The sequence below is a fragment of the Elgaria multicarinata genome, chromosome 7 (genome assembly GCF_023053635.1).
Source record: "Elgaria multicarinata webbii isolate HBS135686 ecotype San Diego chromosome 7, rElgMul1.1.pri, whole genome shotgun sequence".
Classification (NCBI taxonomy): Eukaryota; Metazoa; Chordata; class Lepidosauria; order Squamata; family Anguidae; genus Elgaria; species Elgaria multicarinata.
The window spans coordinates 95,334,483-95,353,028 of record NC_086177.1 but is presented as its reverse complement, the minus strand read 5'-3'; the positions used below and the strand labels follow the sequence as shown (position 1 = coordinate 95,353,028).

At 41.4% G+C, this 18,546-nt stretch overlaps 1 protein-coding gene across 9 annotated transcripts in view; it reads left to right on the top strand.

Annotated features, from left to right (window-relative positions):
* The window catches only part of TRPS1 (transcriptional repressor GATA binding 1), a 286,919-nt gene that overhangs the window by 75,702 nt on the left and 192,671 nt on the right, over positions 1 to 18,546 (top strand). For all 9 annotated transcript variants that reach the window (XM_063131073.1, XM_063131070.1, XM_063131072.1 and 6 more), the window contains one exon: positions 1,871 to 2,799. In XM_063131073.1, coding sequence (XP_062987143.1) covers positions 1,873 to 2,799 — 927 coding nt within the window. In that variant the 5' untranslated portion in view covers positions 1,871 to 1,872. The remainder of the gene's footprint in view (positions 1 to 1,870; positions 2,800 to 18,546) is intronic.

The window sequence follows — 18,546 nt, the reverse complement described above, 5'->3', positions numbered from 1 at the left end:
GAGATACCATTGGGAGGACTGGGAGAGGAGAGAGGGCGAACGAACTGTCAATCAAACATCACGTTGCCTTTTACTCAACTCCGTGGTAGCCCACAGTCACACAATGGTGAAGTTAGAACATGTTGTATTCTAACTCCACTGTTGAGTGAAGTTTTCCCACTGCATATAGAAAAGTGTGGTCTGAACTGAGCCGTTATTTGAATGAAGCAGCAGCTCTTCCTAAGCGCTCTTCTTTCCCAGACACATTGGGATGATTTGGGCAGTAGGGGTGAGGTTAGCTCCACCAATCCAATGTGGATCAGTGAGTACTTTCAGCAAGGGGATACTGAGCTCACCCAGTGGTTGGACAGCAGGAAAGTGATTCTGTACCTCTCTTCCTCTGTGGAACTTCATGCTTTACACCTTCCACTCAAGCTTGAGAACTTAGACCAGCCCTTTCCAACTGGTGCCCGCTAGATGTTTGGACTTCAACTCCCATCAGCCACATCCAGCATGGCCAGTGGTCAGGAATGCTGAGAGTTGTAGTCCAAAACATCTAGAGGGCACCAAGTTCAGGAAGGCTGATCTAGACACTACTGAAACGTTATAATATGAAAGCCAATTAAAAAGTATCATTTGAGCATTGCATTTACTTGATAACCATGCAGATCATGCACAGGCCATGAAAAATATGAAACTTTATGTAGTTTTTGTGAACTGTCCAGAGAGCTTCAGCTATTGGGCGGTATAGAAATGAAATAAATAAACAAATAAATAAATAAATGTCTGCCATTGTTTATCTTCTGAAATTCTAGATGGGGAAGATTTCTTGTGTGAGTGGCAGCTGTCTCATAACATCTAGTCTTTTTTAAAAGAAAATGTTCATGTAGTCTATTTGAAGAAACTAACAGCTTCCTGGTCCGCTTCAATTCCATGTTTTCAATATGAAGAGGCAATTCCTAGATTTGTCAACTTAAAATATAAGGTGGCTTTGAGGAAAGGGCTACAACAGTAGGAAGGCAGAACCTGTAAACCTGGTACATGTGTGTATGTACTGAACACTGATCTTGTTATGACCCTTTGGGAAGGCTCCAACACTCCTTGTGCACTAGTGCTAGTAATGTTGCACTAGCATAAACCAATGCTTGTGCAACATCAATAGCATTTGATAGTGCAATGGGTTTCCTGGTTTATGCACCAGCAATAGTTCTAGCACACGGATGTCGTTGGAGCCTTTCCTTTAGATGTTCTTTATTCTAATAATACTATTTATAAAAGGATTTCAACATGGTGTTATTGGAAGACCATCAGGAATGCTTTCATAAAGATGTCTAGTTAAGGGGTGAATTGAACTGGAAGAGTGCTACATTACTAGAGACACTTTAAACTTGCTCAAATTTCATTTTGGGAGGACATTTGTTCAGAAATCACATTGGAATGTATTTACATTTCCTTATAGAATGTTGATTTCATTGCTAATATCTGATCAAAAACATGCAGCCCACCCCCAAGCTTTTTATTTGTCTATTATTATTTTTAAAAAAGAAAAATTATCTTAGCCAACATTCAGTAAAACGACTAGGGCAGGCAGCATACAGTAAAGCAGTAAACATCAGAATAAAGTTATGGTTACTTGGGGGTTCAGATATATCCTTGTTTACCTGGAAGTAAGTCTTATTTCTTTCAGTAAGATTTATTCCCAAGTTAGCGTGCATAGGATGTCGCCAGTGCCTTATAAAATCTTCTGGAGATTTTTATTTTTATTTTTTTGGGTCTGGCAAAAACTGCATCTTTAAGTATGTGGGGGGTAAGGGATGCTGGATTTGATTATGTATGCTAACCGTCTTATTAACACATTGATTTCTTCTTGTGGTATGTGTTATGTTTTCAGATATGGTCCGGAAAAAGAACCCCCCTCTAAGAAACGTTGCTAGTGAAGGTGAAACAGAGACCCTCAAGTCTCCCGATACGGAAAGTGACAATATTGAAAGGAAGCAAGAATTTTCTGCCGGTCAGATGCAAGAAAACGCTGAGCCGGGTGAGGCTGCGGAGCAAAATGACAAGGAGGGGGTTTGCACGCATGTCCCAGAGCCATCTCCCAGCTCTAAAAAGGACTTGAAAAGCTCAACGTCGAGTGAAAAGGCTGGCTTCAATTATGAAAGCCACAATAAGGGAGGAAATGTCCCATCCTTCCCTCATGATGAGGTGACAGACAGAAATATGCCGGCCTTCTCATCTCCAGCTGTTGGGGGAATCTCAGAGTCCTTGAAGTCTCCTCACAGATCAGATGCAGATGACACCCAAGATGTGGTCTGCACGCCGTCAGGAGATCTGACAGAGAAAAGCGAAGAGCATCGCACGTCGCCAAAATCTATGGACGACGCAGTGCACGTGCAAAGCGGTCAAGCCGAGGGACGGGGTTCAAGCCCAGCCTCGGTGGCCTCAAAAAACCCACAAGTGCCTTCAGATGGGGACTTAAGGCCAAACAAATTGAAAGCAGATTTGTTGGCGAGCGAGAACCCAGATACGGCGCCTCTCTCTCCAGAGCTTCAGGACTTCAAATGCAACATCTGTGGCTATGGTTACTATGGGAACGACCCCACAGATCTCATCAAACACTTCCGCAAGTACCACCTCGGGCTGCACAACCGCACCCGGCAGGATGCTGAGCTCGACACTAAAATTTTGGCTCTTCACAACATGGTGCAGTTCAGCCACTCCAAAGACTTCCAGAAAGTCAATTGTTCTGTGTTGTCAGGAGTCCTACAGGACATCCATTCCCAAAGGCCCATCTTGCTAAATGGGACTTACGATGTGCAGGTTTGTATCTTGTACTTCCATACCTTCCTGTATGCTTCTAACAATGCAAACACGGGGGGACACCTTTAAGCCTGTGAAATTAGAGTCTTGTGAGGGTTGCTACCCAGTTAACCTTAGTTATTATTTTGAACATTTTTGCCTATTGTAAATCCCTTATTCATTTCACACATTCAGAGGCCAGTCTAGGTTTACTATTAAAGTGTTTACATAACAAGAAGCTGCCCAATCAGTGACTTTCTCCTTCCCTGGTGTGAACCAGAGGAGGAGATTGGAAGCTTCCTTATTTAAAGTAGCCAAGTTTTTTTTAATTACATGTGTACTGGGCTAAACATGGTTAGTTTGAGCTATGGTATCTTGAAACAAGCCAGGATCAGAAACCATAGTTTCATCTTGACTTGTTTCATTAAACTATAGTTTCAGCTAACCCATGTTTGTGCTTGTCAGATGGAACATATCACACCTAGCTTAAACCTGTAAGCGTGCCAGAGGAGGAGAGGGGAGTGTTTGAGCCCAAAGGCTCAAGCAGTTTCATTCCTACAGTGGGGCACTTTGGTTTAGTATTGTGTCCAGACCAGAGAAATTTGATGTACATGTTTGCAAGTCTTTATTTGCTGCATTTACACATTGCGTTTTTAGGTGTATGCTTAAAATGCATTGGCCCCAATCCTGCTAATGTTAGCTGTCATGACTAACTTGAGCTGGATCCAGGCCCCTTTTGGTAAAAGAAATTAATGGCTGAACTGACCTTGAAATTAGGAAACATACGTAGGACAATAGCTTAGTGGTAGAGCACATTCTTTGCCTGTAGAAGGTGCCAGGTTCAATTCCAGGCATCTCTATTTAAGGCTTGAAAAGACTGCTTTTGAAACCCTGGATGGCCACTGCCAGTCAGCGTAGACAATACTGTAGTAGATGGACTAATGGTCCCGACTCAATATAATTTGTTTAATTAATTTATTTAGAATTTTTATTTTTATCATTTTAAATACTTTTTAATTGTTCCCCCGTTTAAGGAGTGTATATGGCGCTATACAAATAAAAAGAGTGAAATACATTAGCTACAAAGAGATAAACACCTTTGTCGCACCCAGAGTGCAGGACTTGGAATACTGGGCTCAAGTTACAGGAAGCCAGATTCTGGCTGGACAACAGGAAAAATGTCCTGACTGTTAGAGCAGTACGACAATGGAGTCAATTATCTAGGGACTTAGTGGGCTGTCCCACCCTAGAGACATTCAAGATGCAGCTGGACAGCTATCTGTCAGGTATGCTTTAAGGTGGATTCCTGCATTGAGCAGGGGGTTGGACTCAAGGGACTTATAGGCCCCTTCCAACTCTACTATTTCATGATTTTATAATAAAACCGGGGAGTGTGAGTATAGTTCTGGGCAATCATGTGGAGGGTGTGTGTGTCATGCCAGCCATGGAACAGCCCTGCCCAGTTTGAGATGTACCTTTACCCACATCAGGATGTGGTGCTGACATGCTGGCCCAGAGCCAATTTCGCCCTTGTGCTAAAAAAGCTGGCCCATCCTTGTACTAGTGGGATAGCAGAAGCTGTCATTGCTGCTGTACAATTACTAGTTCATATCCTGTGTGGTTGCAATAGGGCATTTAGGGTATAGACGTGGAGCTGGCATCCTAATGGTTGAGGGCATGACTTTGCCTCTCTAGTTGCGGGCCAATCCTCTGTTGGCAATGCATAGTGAGATGTACATGGGGAGACCTATGGATGCTTAAATAGTAAACAGCAGAGCAAAGAGCATGGAGTGCCATGGCTCTGTGGTCAAGGGATAAAACACCCCTTCCTCAGATACGGACCATGAATTGCTCTTTGCACCATATGTTTCCAAATGGGGAACATGTACATTTGGTAGATCATATTTTGGGGTGGGGGGAATTCAGTCCTGTGGGAAATATCCCTTGAATAATAATGTTGACGATGATGCAACAGAAAATTAGTATCTGGTTTATTTTAAATGAACAATCTGATCTCTGTTGGTGGTTGGAAGCCATGACTTTTCTTATTGATTTTTGATGGAACAAGGAACATTACGTCTGGAAGAAAAGCAGCGTAAGTGATCTGGTGCCAGGGTATAAGGCCTACATTTCCGGACAACAGAAAGCCATCTGAGCATCATGAATATAATATTCTCTAATAAATCCAAGCACACTTCATCATCATAATAGTATGCGTTGAAAAGTAGGCCTGGGTTTTTTCTTAGGCACTGGGTCTAGTTTTTCACAGTTTTCCTTCTGAACACACAGATGTGGGATATTTTATGGATGGAAGGTGGATGGTTTATAATTTTGAAAGTTGTGTACCTTGAAACTGTGTATGGATTTGCCTAAATTCCCAGCCAAATTCTTATTCTTTCCCAACACTTGCTCTTTGATTCGACGCTACGAATAACCCGGGAATGTTGCTGCATAGCGCTCCCTTTGTTTTACAGTCCTGCTACCACCATCATTCACAGCAAATTTATGATGTAGGCTATTAAAAATACTGTCATTATTTTTACTTACATTTTGCCATCAGGGTACATCATATTTTACAAAGTAACATTCAGAAAGGGCAGCTCCCTGCCTGTGATTCTTACAGTTAGGGTCAAATTTCATGTTACTTAAATATGAAATGTGCATCTACATTTGTTCTTTTTCAATGGGGGGGGAGGGCTTTTTCATATGCAAATTGAAGTGGCAGGTAGGGTGAGGATCTTGATAAGAACCACAGCAGGTGGCAAAGAGTTAAAACAACCCTATGCCCAAGGGTGGGACCCAATCTGGTTTGGGTCTCCAAGCTTCCTTTTGAATAAGGAAACAGGATAGATATAGCTTCATGCTAAATATTAAAGACAACATTTAGTTTAACTCCTAGAGATGCCATCAACCATTGTAATTACTTGCTTTGGAATTCAAATTTGCCTAACTCACAATTAGAGTACCAGTGGCTGTCCAGCACTTGGACAACATTAGATGAAAGTTTAAGGCAGTACAATGCAGTATAGCCAGCATTATGAATCACTTTCTAACTTAGGGAGAGGGCTGTAGCTCAGTGGCCGAGAACATACTTTGCATGTAGAAAAGTCCAGTTCAATCCCTGGCATCTCCAGGCAGGGCGTATTTATTTATATATTTAAAAATGAGACATCCTCTCTCTTCGGCAAGCACAGTATTAAAGAGCAAGCATCACTATCCACAAATGAGACATTCCAATTAAGTGCAACCATGTTAATTGGAAATATACTGCAAAAAAACCTTGTTGATTCACATATCAGCCTACTAATATATCAATGCCAAATTGATTATCTTCTGTTTAGTACACTATCCTGAGATGATTTTAATGATACATAACAAGTACTATCTTTCTCATTCCTGTTCCCAACCAATCATACAGGGGGGTTAATTTGGCTCTCAATATTTTCACATTCCCCCAAATAATTTACTTTTGGGGCTTGGATATAATCTACCTGACCTGCAGGCAGGAAAATGATTCAGTTAAATAGAAAACCTCACCAATTAGTTTGGTGATAATATTATATTTTATCATCATAAATTTTACAGAAACAGAAGACTTGAGTGTTTGCCTGTTAGACATTTCAGGGTTTATGCCATGAAGCCTGATGAATTGACCTCTTATATTGATGGTCGTTTGCAGTTCTTTAGAAAAAGGCTGGGTCTGTTTCACTTTGTTAAAACTGCAATATCACACACATCTGGTTTATTTCAGCCCATGATGATAGGAGCAGTGGAGCATTATGCGAACCTATTCACAAGAATGTATCCCATGAGAATTTCTCATTAAATTACTGTCTGGAAGATACCCTGTGATTCAAATGCTGCTGGTGCTTTTACGAGTAATGTGGAAAACAAATAAGAAGCAAAAGCATTATTTCCGAATAATACCAGAATTTTATGTAAAACAGGACACAGACCTTTTTAATAACAATAATAGTTCCCAGCAATGTTGATTTAAAAAAGGTGAGGTTGTATGATTAAGGGGCATAGAGACATTAGCCTCTGAACATGCAAAATAGTGTAAACTTAAATGGGACCTAAAACATGTCACTGTGGGGTACTCTTGTTTTGGATTTCAGAAACTCCATTTCACACACACATATGTACAAGTATCATTTCCCCATTCCCCCTCTCACAACAGTCTGTCAACATTCTGTATCAATTGAGCATACTCAGTCCTCATTGGGCTGTTTTGGGATCCCTCCAGGGCCATCCTAAGACATTTTGAAACAAGATGGCACCGTCTCCCAATTCCACATACAAAAACCAACTGGACTGTTTCTTCAACACTTGCAATAGGAGAGAATCCTCCATTGCCTCTGAAGGCATCAGGCTACGTTGTGGGGTGGACAGGGCAGACTGCTTGGCACACATCTCTCTCCTTTAACACTTGGCTGCCGCCTCCCAGCATCTGCTGCCTGAAGCAAACACTTCACTCTGCCTCATGGTAGGGCCGTCCATGGATGTTTTGTATTTCTGCAGACCTCAGGATTCCCTTGGCTCCTGCTGATACCTCCCTCTTGTATGTGTGCAGTTCCATTTTGGCTTCATAAGAACCAGCACTCAGAGTATTGAGATCACTATCAGTATATATGTTTAATAGAAATAATTGGGCAATTCAAAAACTGATTCTCTGTGTCTCTAGAAAGCATCCTTTGAGTTATATCTAAGCTGTCAAGAAGATCCTTCCAATCCCGATGGCCAATATACAGGAATTTCTTTTGCTTTTAAATGTTCTCTTATGTCTTCCTAACAATGATATGGTTAGGTTCTTGTTATTTATAGGAAAGTTTATGCTTGATTAGATTGGGCTGGATACTTTTCCTAGGCGGCATTTTTTGAGACAAACCAGATGTGCACGATATCTTAGATTGAATAAATAGAACTAGAAATAAAACAGATCAATGAAGACTGTACTCGTTTAATAAGCCTTGGCAACAAGATACTGTAAGGAAGACAAAAAGTGGTAGGAAACAGCACACAGATAATCTAGTTAAGATCAGTCTTTTCCTCCAACCAGAAATATGCTCTAAAGTAGACCAGACACTCCTATATGAAGCTAGTGATTATTTGAAAGAAACAGTTGGCTCTGGGAACTTTTTTTGTTTCTTATATATGAATGTTAACTTTCCCTGGTGTGTTTGGGGGAAAGAGCATTAAAAACTCACTCATGCCAAATGTTCAGCTTCATCACTTGTGCATATACCAGATGTTGATTCCTAACGTGCAGGAAGATAAATAACTGATTAATATTTTCATGCTTTGCAGTAAATATTGAGCAGGTTTTATAAACATGCAGTGAAAGGATTGTTGAACTTCCCTGTAGTGCTCACACATTTTTCTTGCGATCCTGCCGATTTCAGAAGCCACCCCCCGCCCCCTACCCCCCCGGGCAAAAAAAAATCACATTAGCCCTGTTTTATTTGAAATGGATTGTAAATCAGGAATTCCAGCTTTTGGGTGGGGACACTAAAACTTTAACCTTGAGCATAGAATCATAGAATTGTAGAGTTGGAAGGGGCCTATGAGGCCATCGAGTCCAACCCCCTGCTCAATGCAGGATGGCAGCACTTTATTACTACATGCTTACTATCAGGGTGGATTTGATTTATATCAATTTGACTTAAATCATGATTTAAATCACAATTTAAATCACTACTCAGAAAGACTCGATTTAATCATGTGACTCCCCCCCCAAAAAAGTGCACTCTATTCATTGAATTTTTTTAATCTTAGCATTTAAGAGGTAAGGGGTTTATTCTGTGTATATAGATTTGCAAAGGAACAATGGAATTGTGATTTCATATATATATTTACAAACAATACAAACAATACAATATAAAATAATACCCCATAATACATAATAAGACATACTAAACAAATTAATAAACATATATTTTAACTTAATTCTGTTTAATCTAATCATTGATTAACATTAACATGCTCCCTCAACCCAGGGATCTTATTCTGATTTCCAAAATCTCATTAATTCCTCTGGAGGTGTTTTCCCTCTCCCCTTTAATAATACAAAGTCCAAAAACTGTTTCCATATTACTTCAAAACCATTCGTTTTTGTCATTCCTCTTCTCACTCTCATGTTACATGTTAGTTTATCGTTAATAGCAATATCCCATATTTCTTTGTACCAATCTTCTATATGATAATCCCCTTGAACCTTCCAGTTCCTGGATATCATTAATCTTGCAGCTGTTAACAAATTCGTTATCAATTCTTTTATCTCTTGATTACAATTCAATTCTCCATACACTGATAACAATGCCACAGTTGGTGTCTCTTCTATCTCCATTCCTATAATTTCTTTTATCTCATTAAACACCATTTTCCATAATTTTTGTACAAATTTACATTCCCACCACATGTGTAAATAAGATCCTTTCTCTTGACACCCTCTCCAACATAATGCCGAGTTCGTCTTATCATATTTAATTTCACTGGGGTTAGGTACCACCTCCAGACAAGCTTGTAATAATTTTCTTTTATCCTCACGGACATGTTTCTCAACACTCGTTGTTTCCATATCCCTTTCCAACTCTGTTGCCCTGTTTGTTCCTTCAAATCTATTTCCTATACCATCTTACCTATGCTTTCCATCTCTCCCTTTTCCACTAATATTCTATATATTTCATATAAATAATATTCTATATATTTTAATAAAATGCTTTTATATTTTAATAAAAGCATTTTAGTAAAACAATCCGATTTAAATAAAAAAAATCTGGAAAAAAAATCATTGATTTTTATCCACCCTGCTTACTATTAAAACATTGCATGTTGTATTTCAAATGTCACTTTACAGCAGAGATGGACAACTACAGGAGGTCCAGGAACCATTATTCTCATTGAGAAGCTGCATTTACATTTGAAACTCTACACATCATTCCTGAATTTCATTATCGCTTAAGCTGCTATCCATAATACATTGAACTCAGTGGCAACATTCCTGATGATTTCAATGCCTCTGGATTGCACCATAATTCTTTATTGATCCTTGTCTTCCAAATGCCAGATAAAGTGGGAGTGGGAGGAAGAGAGCTTATGCATTACATGGGGCCTCCCTGTTGTGCTGGTAGGGCAATGAAACACTGTTATTAATACCCAAGAAGTCATAATATTAGAACTCAAGCTTCAATAATGTAGATTAAAACAACAACACCTTCCCAACCCGTGATGTTCTTTACACTTGGGTGACACAATCCAGTTAGCTTTAGAAGTGTGCCTTCTGGCTTACACGCACCATAGCAGCCCCTCCCCAAAGAAAACCACACTTTGCATTTCAATGCAGCTTGCAAAATTGTTTGGGTTGAAAAACCGAAGAGGACGACTGGATACACACAGTTGATTACAACTTTAGATTGTGGCCCTGATTTATTAACTTGATAGCTCTATCCACATTTAATGCCCATGAACGTCAAGTAGAGATTTTACTCAAGATTGTTTTCTTGTTGCGTTGCCAAGGCACCCACCTGTTTGTTTATTTGTCAATCAAATATTTATATACTAGATTTTAGTTGTATCACCTGCCAACCATTATCTACATTTGAGTGCTGCATTCGGATTTCTTGATGCAGAGTTCCATAGGAACCAAATTACGTTGTCACATTTGTCCAAATGTGAATCACATTGGCAAGCTGGATACAAAACCTCTTTCTGAAACTCATTAGGCTCTTGATTTGTTTCTCTGTCATGGTCTGTAGCATCATTCATATGGAGCTTGGCAGCCTTGGGGTACTGATTTATACAGATCTAGTTTCCAAGGAACAGCCAAGATCGATCCTTCTCTTCTTTTCTCCTTCTTTTCATTTCAAAGATTAACATTGACTAAAAATACTTAACATTGTTTAGGATGGAATGTATTCTTTTTGGACATCAGCCCACTTTGACTTTGGGCCTTGAGGGTGTATAGTGCTTGGCAAGGATGAAGGAATTTGTTCACATGGAATAATTATAAGATTGGGGTCTTAGTCTCAAAGTGTACCAGACCAACCCTGAAAAGATGTTTAAATCAGAATGGGATATGCTATTATCAACCCCTTAATTGGAGGGGTTGATAATAGTGCAAGGATGTCAAAAAGATATCTTGGTAATGTTTCAGTGACTAGTTATTCCCTTTCTTGCCCATATTGACCTTTTAGGGTGCAGTAATAATATATTACTCTCCTATTCTGGAGTAACTAATATGTAATACATTAGCTTACATTTTGATTCCATAGTCATAATCACTACTGGAAGGTAGAAGTGCCTCTCCACAAATACATGTGCACCAGAAAAGTATGACTTGATTAGTAAATATGGCTCTTCTTGCAGCCCTCTTCATACATTCAGAGAGAACGCCGAAAGAGGGCAGAAAGACCATGTTTGTAAACTCTGCCCCCTATTCCTGTTGGATGGTGTTTCAGATGGTCACCTGTTCAGTGCAGAGGTCTGAAGGTGATTTCTCCACACCTTCAGTTGAACACACATAGAAGCCTCCATGTAACTGGGAATGCAGTCTGAAGGGACCTTCTGTGTGCATTTGGTTCCATCCCCCAAGTTCACGTAGAATTGCCCTTCAAACCTCTACCGGAATGGGGACGTTAGGGCTAACTTATGTGACCTTATTCTCCCTTGTCCTAAAGGAGGCAAATGTTTTTGGAAGGCTTGAAAATGACGTGGCCACATTTGGAATGTGGCGAACAGCTCCTGTTGCCTTGTATCGAAAAGGATGTTGGAACAAGTGCTGAAAAGGGTAACCAAAATTATCAAACGCTTGGATCACCTGCCCATCCTGGAAAGGCTGAATTTTTTGGAGGTTTTAATTTCGAAATGTATGGCCATAGTGGGGCGGGGGGAGGGGATATAGGGCAGGCTTTGCCAATCTGGTGCTCTCCAGATGTTTTGTGCTACAGCTACCATCACTCCAGCAGGAATGGCCCATTGTCAGGGGTGATAGAAATTGTAGTTTCAAGCATCTCAACAGCACCAAGTTGGAGAAAAATGTGACAGAGGTTTACAAAATTATGCTTGGTGTGGAGTAAATGGATAGAGAAAGGATTTTCTCCCTCTCCTGGACAGACAAAAGAAAGTACTTCTTCACACAATGAATATTTAATTCATGGAATTCACTGCCAAAAGATGTGGTGATGGCCACTAGTGCAGATGGCTTTAAAAAGATATTAGACAAATTAATGGAAAAGGGTAAATCTTTCAGTTGTCATTCTGTTCTGTCATGGCGAGGATCGGGCATTGTTGGGTGCTGGTGAGGCCTGTGTTACAGGGTTCAATTATGGACTGTGTCTTTGCCAGGATTTGGGGAAGTAAGATTTCCCAGGGAGGCCAGTACAGGAGTAGGCCAGCACCGCAGAGGACTCTGCGTAGAGTTGGAAGCCAAGCAAGCTTGTCTGAATGTTGCTCCAGCAAGCAGCAGATCATGACTAAGCCTTAAGTAAGCATTTGGCTTCATTTAGATTGGTTAGCCCATTCTGTTTACTGATAAAGGCCTTTTCTCTTAAAGGGGCCTCTTCTGTTTTCGTAGCCCCAGGCTGTGATGACACAGGGGTGGCTGTGGCAAGCTGGTGTCTTGAGTGCAGGAGTTGTCAGAGACTGAGGATGGCAATGCAACCTCCTCTGAATGAAGGAGGGCCGGTCCCTTGGATCTTCCTGGTCCGGGGGAGGTAAAAGGCTCATGATGCTTTTCTGTAACCAAGTCCTTTCCTTGAACAGTTAAGTCAGGAGCCCCCTATACTGGGGACAAGCACACGGCTTCCCTTAAGTGTGGGTGACTTGGGCAGTCGCCCAGGCCATCAAGCAGAGGTGAAGTAGGTGCCAAGCTGAGCTCAGCGGCTGTGTTTGGCATGTATTGTCTGCAGTGAGTTAGGGTGGCAAAAAGAAAGTGTCTCTAACCTTTCCCCCCTCCCCAAGGTTCTACAGGTTGTTTGGGTTTTACAGTATGCCAGCACCCATGACAGTTTGAGATTAACCTCACAGTCCTTCAAAACTGAATACAAGGGATGGGACCAAAAGTACTCCTTGCCCAGAACATTCTCTATCAAAGAGCTAGCCAGCCCTGACAAGGGGACAGCATCCTCTGCCATTAAGGGTTCAGGGTCCTGGTCCATGGACCTTTTGGTATTACAGCTAAATGGGATTTTGAAATTTAGAGACAATGTGCAACTGAATACCAGTTTCTAGGGTGAGAGGAATATGATGGGGAGGGTTCATTTCCTGCTTGCAGGTTCTCCAGAAGCAACTGTCTGGCCACTGTAACAAACAATGCTTTACTGAAATGGTCTAATGCATAATCTGTAACTTATACCCGAAATAATGGGTACAAGTTACAGCTACCTAGATTTCGATTAAATATAAAGGAAAGCTTCTTGACGGTAAGATCAGTACCACAGTGGAACAGTCTACCTATGGAAGTTGTGGGCTCTCCATCTCTGGAGGTTTATAAGAAGAAGCTGGGCAGCCATCTCTCATGGATGGTTAAATTGGTTTTCCTGCACATTGCAGAGGATTGGACTAGATGATCTTTGTGCTCCCTTCCAACTCCACAATTATATGATTCAGCAGGACTCTTATGGTCTTATGATAAAACCTCAGTTTTGTACTGACTATTCCCTAATTCATGTGGCCACTCATAAGTTCAGAGACTTTTTCAGATTATTATTATTATTATTATTATTATTATTATTATTATTATTATTATTATTATTATTTATATAGCACCATCAATGTACATGGTGCTGTACAGAGTAAAACAGTAAATAGCAAGACCCTGCCGCATAGGCTTACATTCATCATCATCATCATCATCATCATAAAAAATGTATTTCTTACCCGCCTCTCCATTTTAATCAAGGTGGGGAAAAGCAGTAAGTATAAAATACGTAAATACTGATTAAAAACATAGTATACATTGTTAAAACATCCTAAAAGCATCCTATAATTCCACTGGATAGGCCTGCTGGAAGAGATCAGTCTTTATAGCTTTCTTAAATGCTAAGAATCTCCTCTGGCAGGCCATTCTACAGTCTGGGAGCAGCAGAAGAGAAGGTCCTCTGGGTAACACCTGTCAGCCTAGTTTTGGCTGGCTGAAGGAAATTCTTCCCAGAGGACCTGAGTGTGCGGGGCAGATTGTACGGGAAAAAGTGATCCCACAGGTAGCCTGGACCCAAACCATGTAGGGCTTTAAAGGTGATAACCAACACTTTATACTTCGCCCGGAAACTAATTAGCAGCCAGAGAAGAGATTTTAAAACTGGTGTAATGTGGTCACCCCTAGGTGACCAGCCTGGCTGCCATATTTTGAACTAGTTGAAGTTTCCGGACTAGACACAAAGGTAGCCCTATGTGGAGCGCATTGCGGAAGTCGAGCCTCGAAGTTGCCAGCGCGTGCACTACCGTCTTTAGGTCTTCTGACTCTAGGAAGGGGTGTAGCTGGTGTATCAGCCGAAGCTGATAGTAGGCACTCCTGGCCATCACATCTAACTGGGCTGTCATTTGGAGTGACAGATCCAGAAGCACTCCCAAGCTCCAAACACAGTCTTTCAGGGGGAGGGTAACCCCATCCAGAACTGGTTTACACACCTCCAAACCCAGGTTGCAGCCTTTGACAGGAAGCACCTCTTTCCCATGCTCTTGGCTTACTGCTATAGATCACAGTAAGGATCACAGGAAGCATATGAGATCATCCATCCATGAATTGGGTGTGCCGATCTCTAACAACCTTGTGGATTGATGGGGACTAACAGAGGTGGGGGATTGCTTGGTGTGTTTGGACTGCAGGAATGATGAGCACAGAAATAGAGAAACGAAGGAAATCTGCTGGGTGCCAAAAGGAGCCATTGGGACCAAAGGGTCATATACCCTTAGTAAAATGTCACAGGGACTTTCATCATGTTAGGATGTATCTGTAGACCATGACTTGGATCCTAACAGAAGGTGGGAGAATTCTGCCTACTATTTCCTCCATCTGCAAGCCCCTGCACTGTAACCATACTATTCTCAAAGGTCCCCCAACTCTCAGGAGCACAGGGAAGTGAGAAAGACCTATTTTGTGAACATGAACTCTGTTCCATTCATGGAAGGACATTTAGGATCCAGGCCATGACGCACAAGTACTCTGTGTAATCAGAGGTGAAGGCGGTGTATAGGGTGGTGCTACCGTAACTTTACTCAAGTCCTAGCATCTGTTCTGACCTGTATAACCCTGAGAACTTTGTTAATCCTGGGTTAGATAATGCTTTCTGGATGTTATATTGCACAAAATGAGTGGATAAACAAGAGCATTAGAATAGATAGATAGATAGATAGATAGATAGATAGATAGATAGATGTGTGTGTGTGTGTGTGTGTGTGTGTGTGTGTGATTAGAAGATTAAAAGTAATAGGCAAGTGGGAGAATGGGTGACTCAGGGGTTGGGAAGAGATGTGAGCCTTTTACTCTCTGATTAAAGGTTGAAAATTGTGACCTAAGTAATTGGAAGGTTTGCTGCCATCTGATTTTGCAACTTCATTTAGTTGGATTAGTTCTTAGCTGATGGAAAGATTTTTTTAAAAATGGAAATCTCCATCAGTTTGTCCAATTTAGAGTGATTCATAACCTGTTTTCCTCCAGGAAGCCAAGCACTCAACACAGTCCTAGGAAGCCATCCAAACATTCCGTAGTATTTGCACACCCGAGTGTATGCCTGGCAACATTCACTTGCCCGGCAGCACTCCTACTCACAAATACTTTCCCACAAGTGAGAAACTCAGCTTAGCTGTGGGAGGAAAGTCCTTACTCTTTACTACTCAAGCTCCACCTGTCTCCCATGGAGGAAGTCCGTTGCTTATAAAAGTCAAACCACAGTCCGCTGCCATCCAGTGAAAAGAAAAGGATGATGTTTAAATGCTAACCCTCCTTTACGGGAATTGAAGTATGAAAGCCAATTTTGATACAACTAGTAGCCAGCCTAATATTCCCTCCTAGCCTTTGGAATGATTCAAAAGTTACAGCTTTCAGATGGAAACAGCTGCCAATGTGCCTGCATGATGCCTTTTTAACATCTGGAAGCTAGTGGTCTGCTAGATCATGAAGAGAATCTCTGTGATTACACATATGTTGTTTTGGAGTCTCATTGCCGTAGGCCTACGTTACATGTGTGGAACTGCTATCAAGTGTTGGCGTTTCCAGTGGCTCTCCTTGCCACAGCTGTAATGCATGTTTGAATGGGCCCTTATGATGCTAGTGCCATGCTGAGACCAAATCGCTTTGTGGGCTTATCTGCATGTAACCTTTCCTGAGGTGTTAGTCTCTTAATTTATAGTAAGTCTCTTAATTTATGGTACCTCCATTTTTTACTCTGCGTTTGTAAAGAGAAATTGTATGAAGTGTTACTGATTCTCTTGCTGATCTCTTAATGGGTCAATAATGGTTGGACAGCATGGAGGAGTGTAGGGCTTGCCTCTATGCTATAACTAGACATATGGGCCTGTCTACTCCTGCCCAGGTGAGCCACAAATTACGGCTTCCTGGTCCATTTGTAGAATGGTGTAGGTTTTCTTTTTCTCTCATTTCAAAGTAGGGATGGGTAAGAATTCCATTTCAGTTTGTTTTTGGTAAGAATTTACCAAAATTCACATGTCTTCAAATTCAGGATGGAAAGAACTTTATTTTTTTTAAAAAAAAACCCAGCACGAATGTGAGAGAAACCAATGCTGACAGATTCATCCAACCAGGCCCAAGGCTTTGAGTGCTTAATTCTGGGTTTGAGCCATTCAGCCATGTTAGTGCTTAATGAGGTTTGCTACCCCATTGTTGTTGTTGAGGGTCCTCATCTTTAACAGCTCCATGGCAGGTGGGTAAAACATAATCCTTTCCATACTGAGGATCGCTGTGCCTATTGGATTTGACTGCTGCAGATGGGTGGGGATTTTGGTTTGCCAAAATTCACAAACATTCGGTATGGAAAGAACATGAGATGTAAAAAAACAAAACAAAAAAACCCACGAATGTGGGAGGAAGTGAAACAGACAGATTTGTCCATTCCTAGCTCAGAGTGGTCTAATAAACTGAAGTTGTGCCTTTAATTAGTGATATGGAAAGTTGTGCCTTTAATTAGGGACATGAGAGAAGTTTGAAATATAAGGCAGGAAATGAGTTGGCAAGTCATCATATAGCATTGGGAAGTAGGGCTGTATTTTCCGAAAATATATAGGTGGTAAAAGGAGAATTAGGATTATGTGAATTGGTTTGAGGGTAGCTGGTGAGTGATATGTTCTTAGAATCATAGAATCATAGAATAGCAGAGTTGGAAGGGGCCTACAAGGCCATCGAGTCCAACCCCCTGCTCAATGCAGGAATCCACCCTAAAGCATCCCTGACAGATGGTTGTCCAGCTGCCTCTTGAAGGCCTCTAGTGTGGGAGAGCCCACAACCTCCCTAGGTAACTGATTCCACCGTCGCCCTGCTCTAACAGTCAGGAAGTTTTTCCTGATGTCCAGCCGGAATCTGGCTTCCTTTAACTTGAGCCCGTTATTCCGTGTCCTGCACTCTGGGAGGATCGAGAAGAGATCCTGGCCCTCCTCTGTGTGACAACCTTTTAAGTATTTGAAGAGTGCTATCATGTCTCCCCTCAATCTTCTCTTCTCCAGGCTAAACATGCCCAGTTCTTTCAGTCTCTCTTCATAGGGCTTTGTTTCTAGACCCCTGATCATCCTGGTTGCCCTCTTCTGAACACGCTCCAGCTTGTCTGCATCCTTCTTGAATTGTGGAGCCCAGAACTGGACACAATACTCTAGATGAGGCCTAACCAGGGCCGAATAGAGAGGAACCAGTACCTCACGTGATTTGGAAGCTATACTTCTATTAATGCAGCCCAAAATAGCATTTGCCTTTCTTGCAGCCATATCGCACTGTTGGCTCATATTCAGCTTGTGATCTACAACAATTCCAAGATCTTTCTCGTTTGTAGTATTGCTGAGCCAAGTGTCCCCCATCTTGTAACTGTGCATTTGGTTTCTATTCCCTAAATGTAGAACTTGGCATTTATCCCTATTAAATTTCATTCTGTTGTTTTCAGCCCAGCACTCCAGCCTATCAAGATCACTTTAAAGTTTGTTTCTGTCTTCCAGGGTATTAGCTATCCCACCCAATTTTGTGTCATCTGCAAATTTGATCAGCGTTCCCTGCACCTCCTCGTCCAAATCATTAATAAAAATGTTGAAGAGCACTGGGCCCAGGACTGAGCCCTGCGGCACCCCACTCGTTGCCTCTCCCCAGTTTGAGAAGGTTCCATTGATAAGTACTCTTTGAGTCCGATTCTGTAGCCAACTGTGAATCCACCTAATAGTTGTTCCATCTAGCCCACTTTTAGCTAGTTTGTTAATCAGAATGTCATGTGGTACTTTGTCAAAAGCTTTGCTGAAGTCAAGATATATGACGTCCACAGCATTCCCACAGTCCACAAGGGAGGTTATCCTATCAAAAAATGAGATCAAATTAGTCTGACAGGATTTGTTCCTTACAAATCCATGTTGGCTTCTAGTAATCACTGCATTGATTTCAAGGTGTTTACAGATTGACTTCTTTATAATCTGCTCCAGAATTTTCCCAGGGATGGATGTCAGACTGACTGGTCTGTAGTTCCCAGGTTCCTCCTTTTTGCCCTTTTTGAAGATAGGGACAATGTTAGCCCTCCTCCAGTCGTCCGGCACCTCACCCGTCTTCCATGATTTTGCAAAGATAAT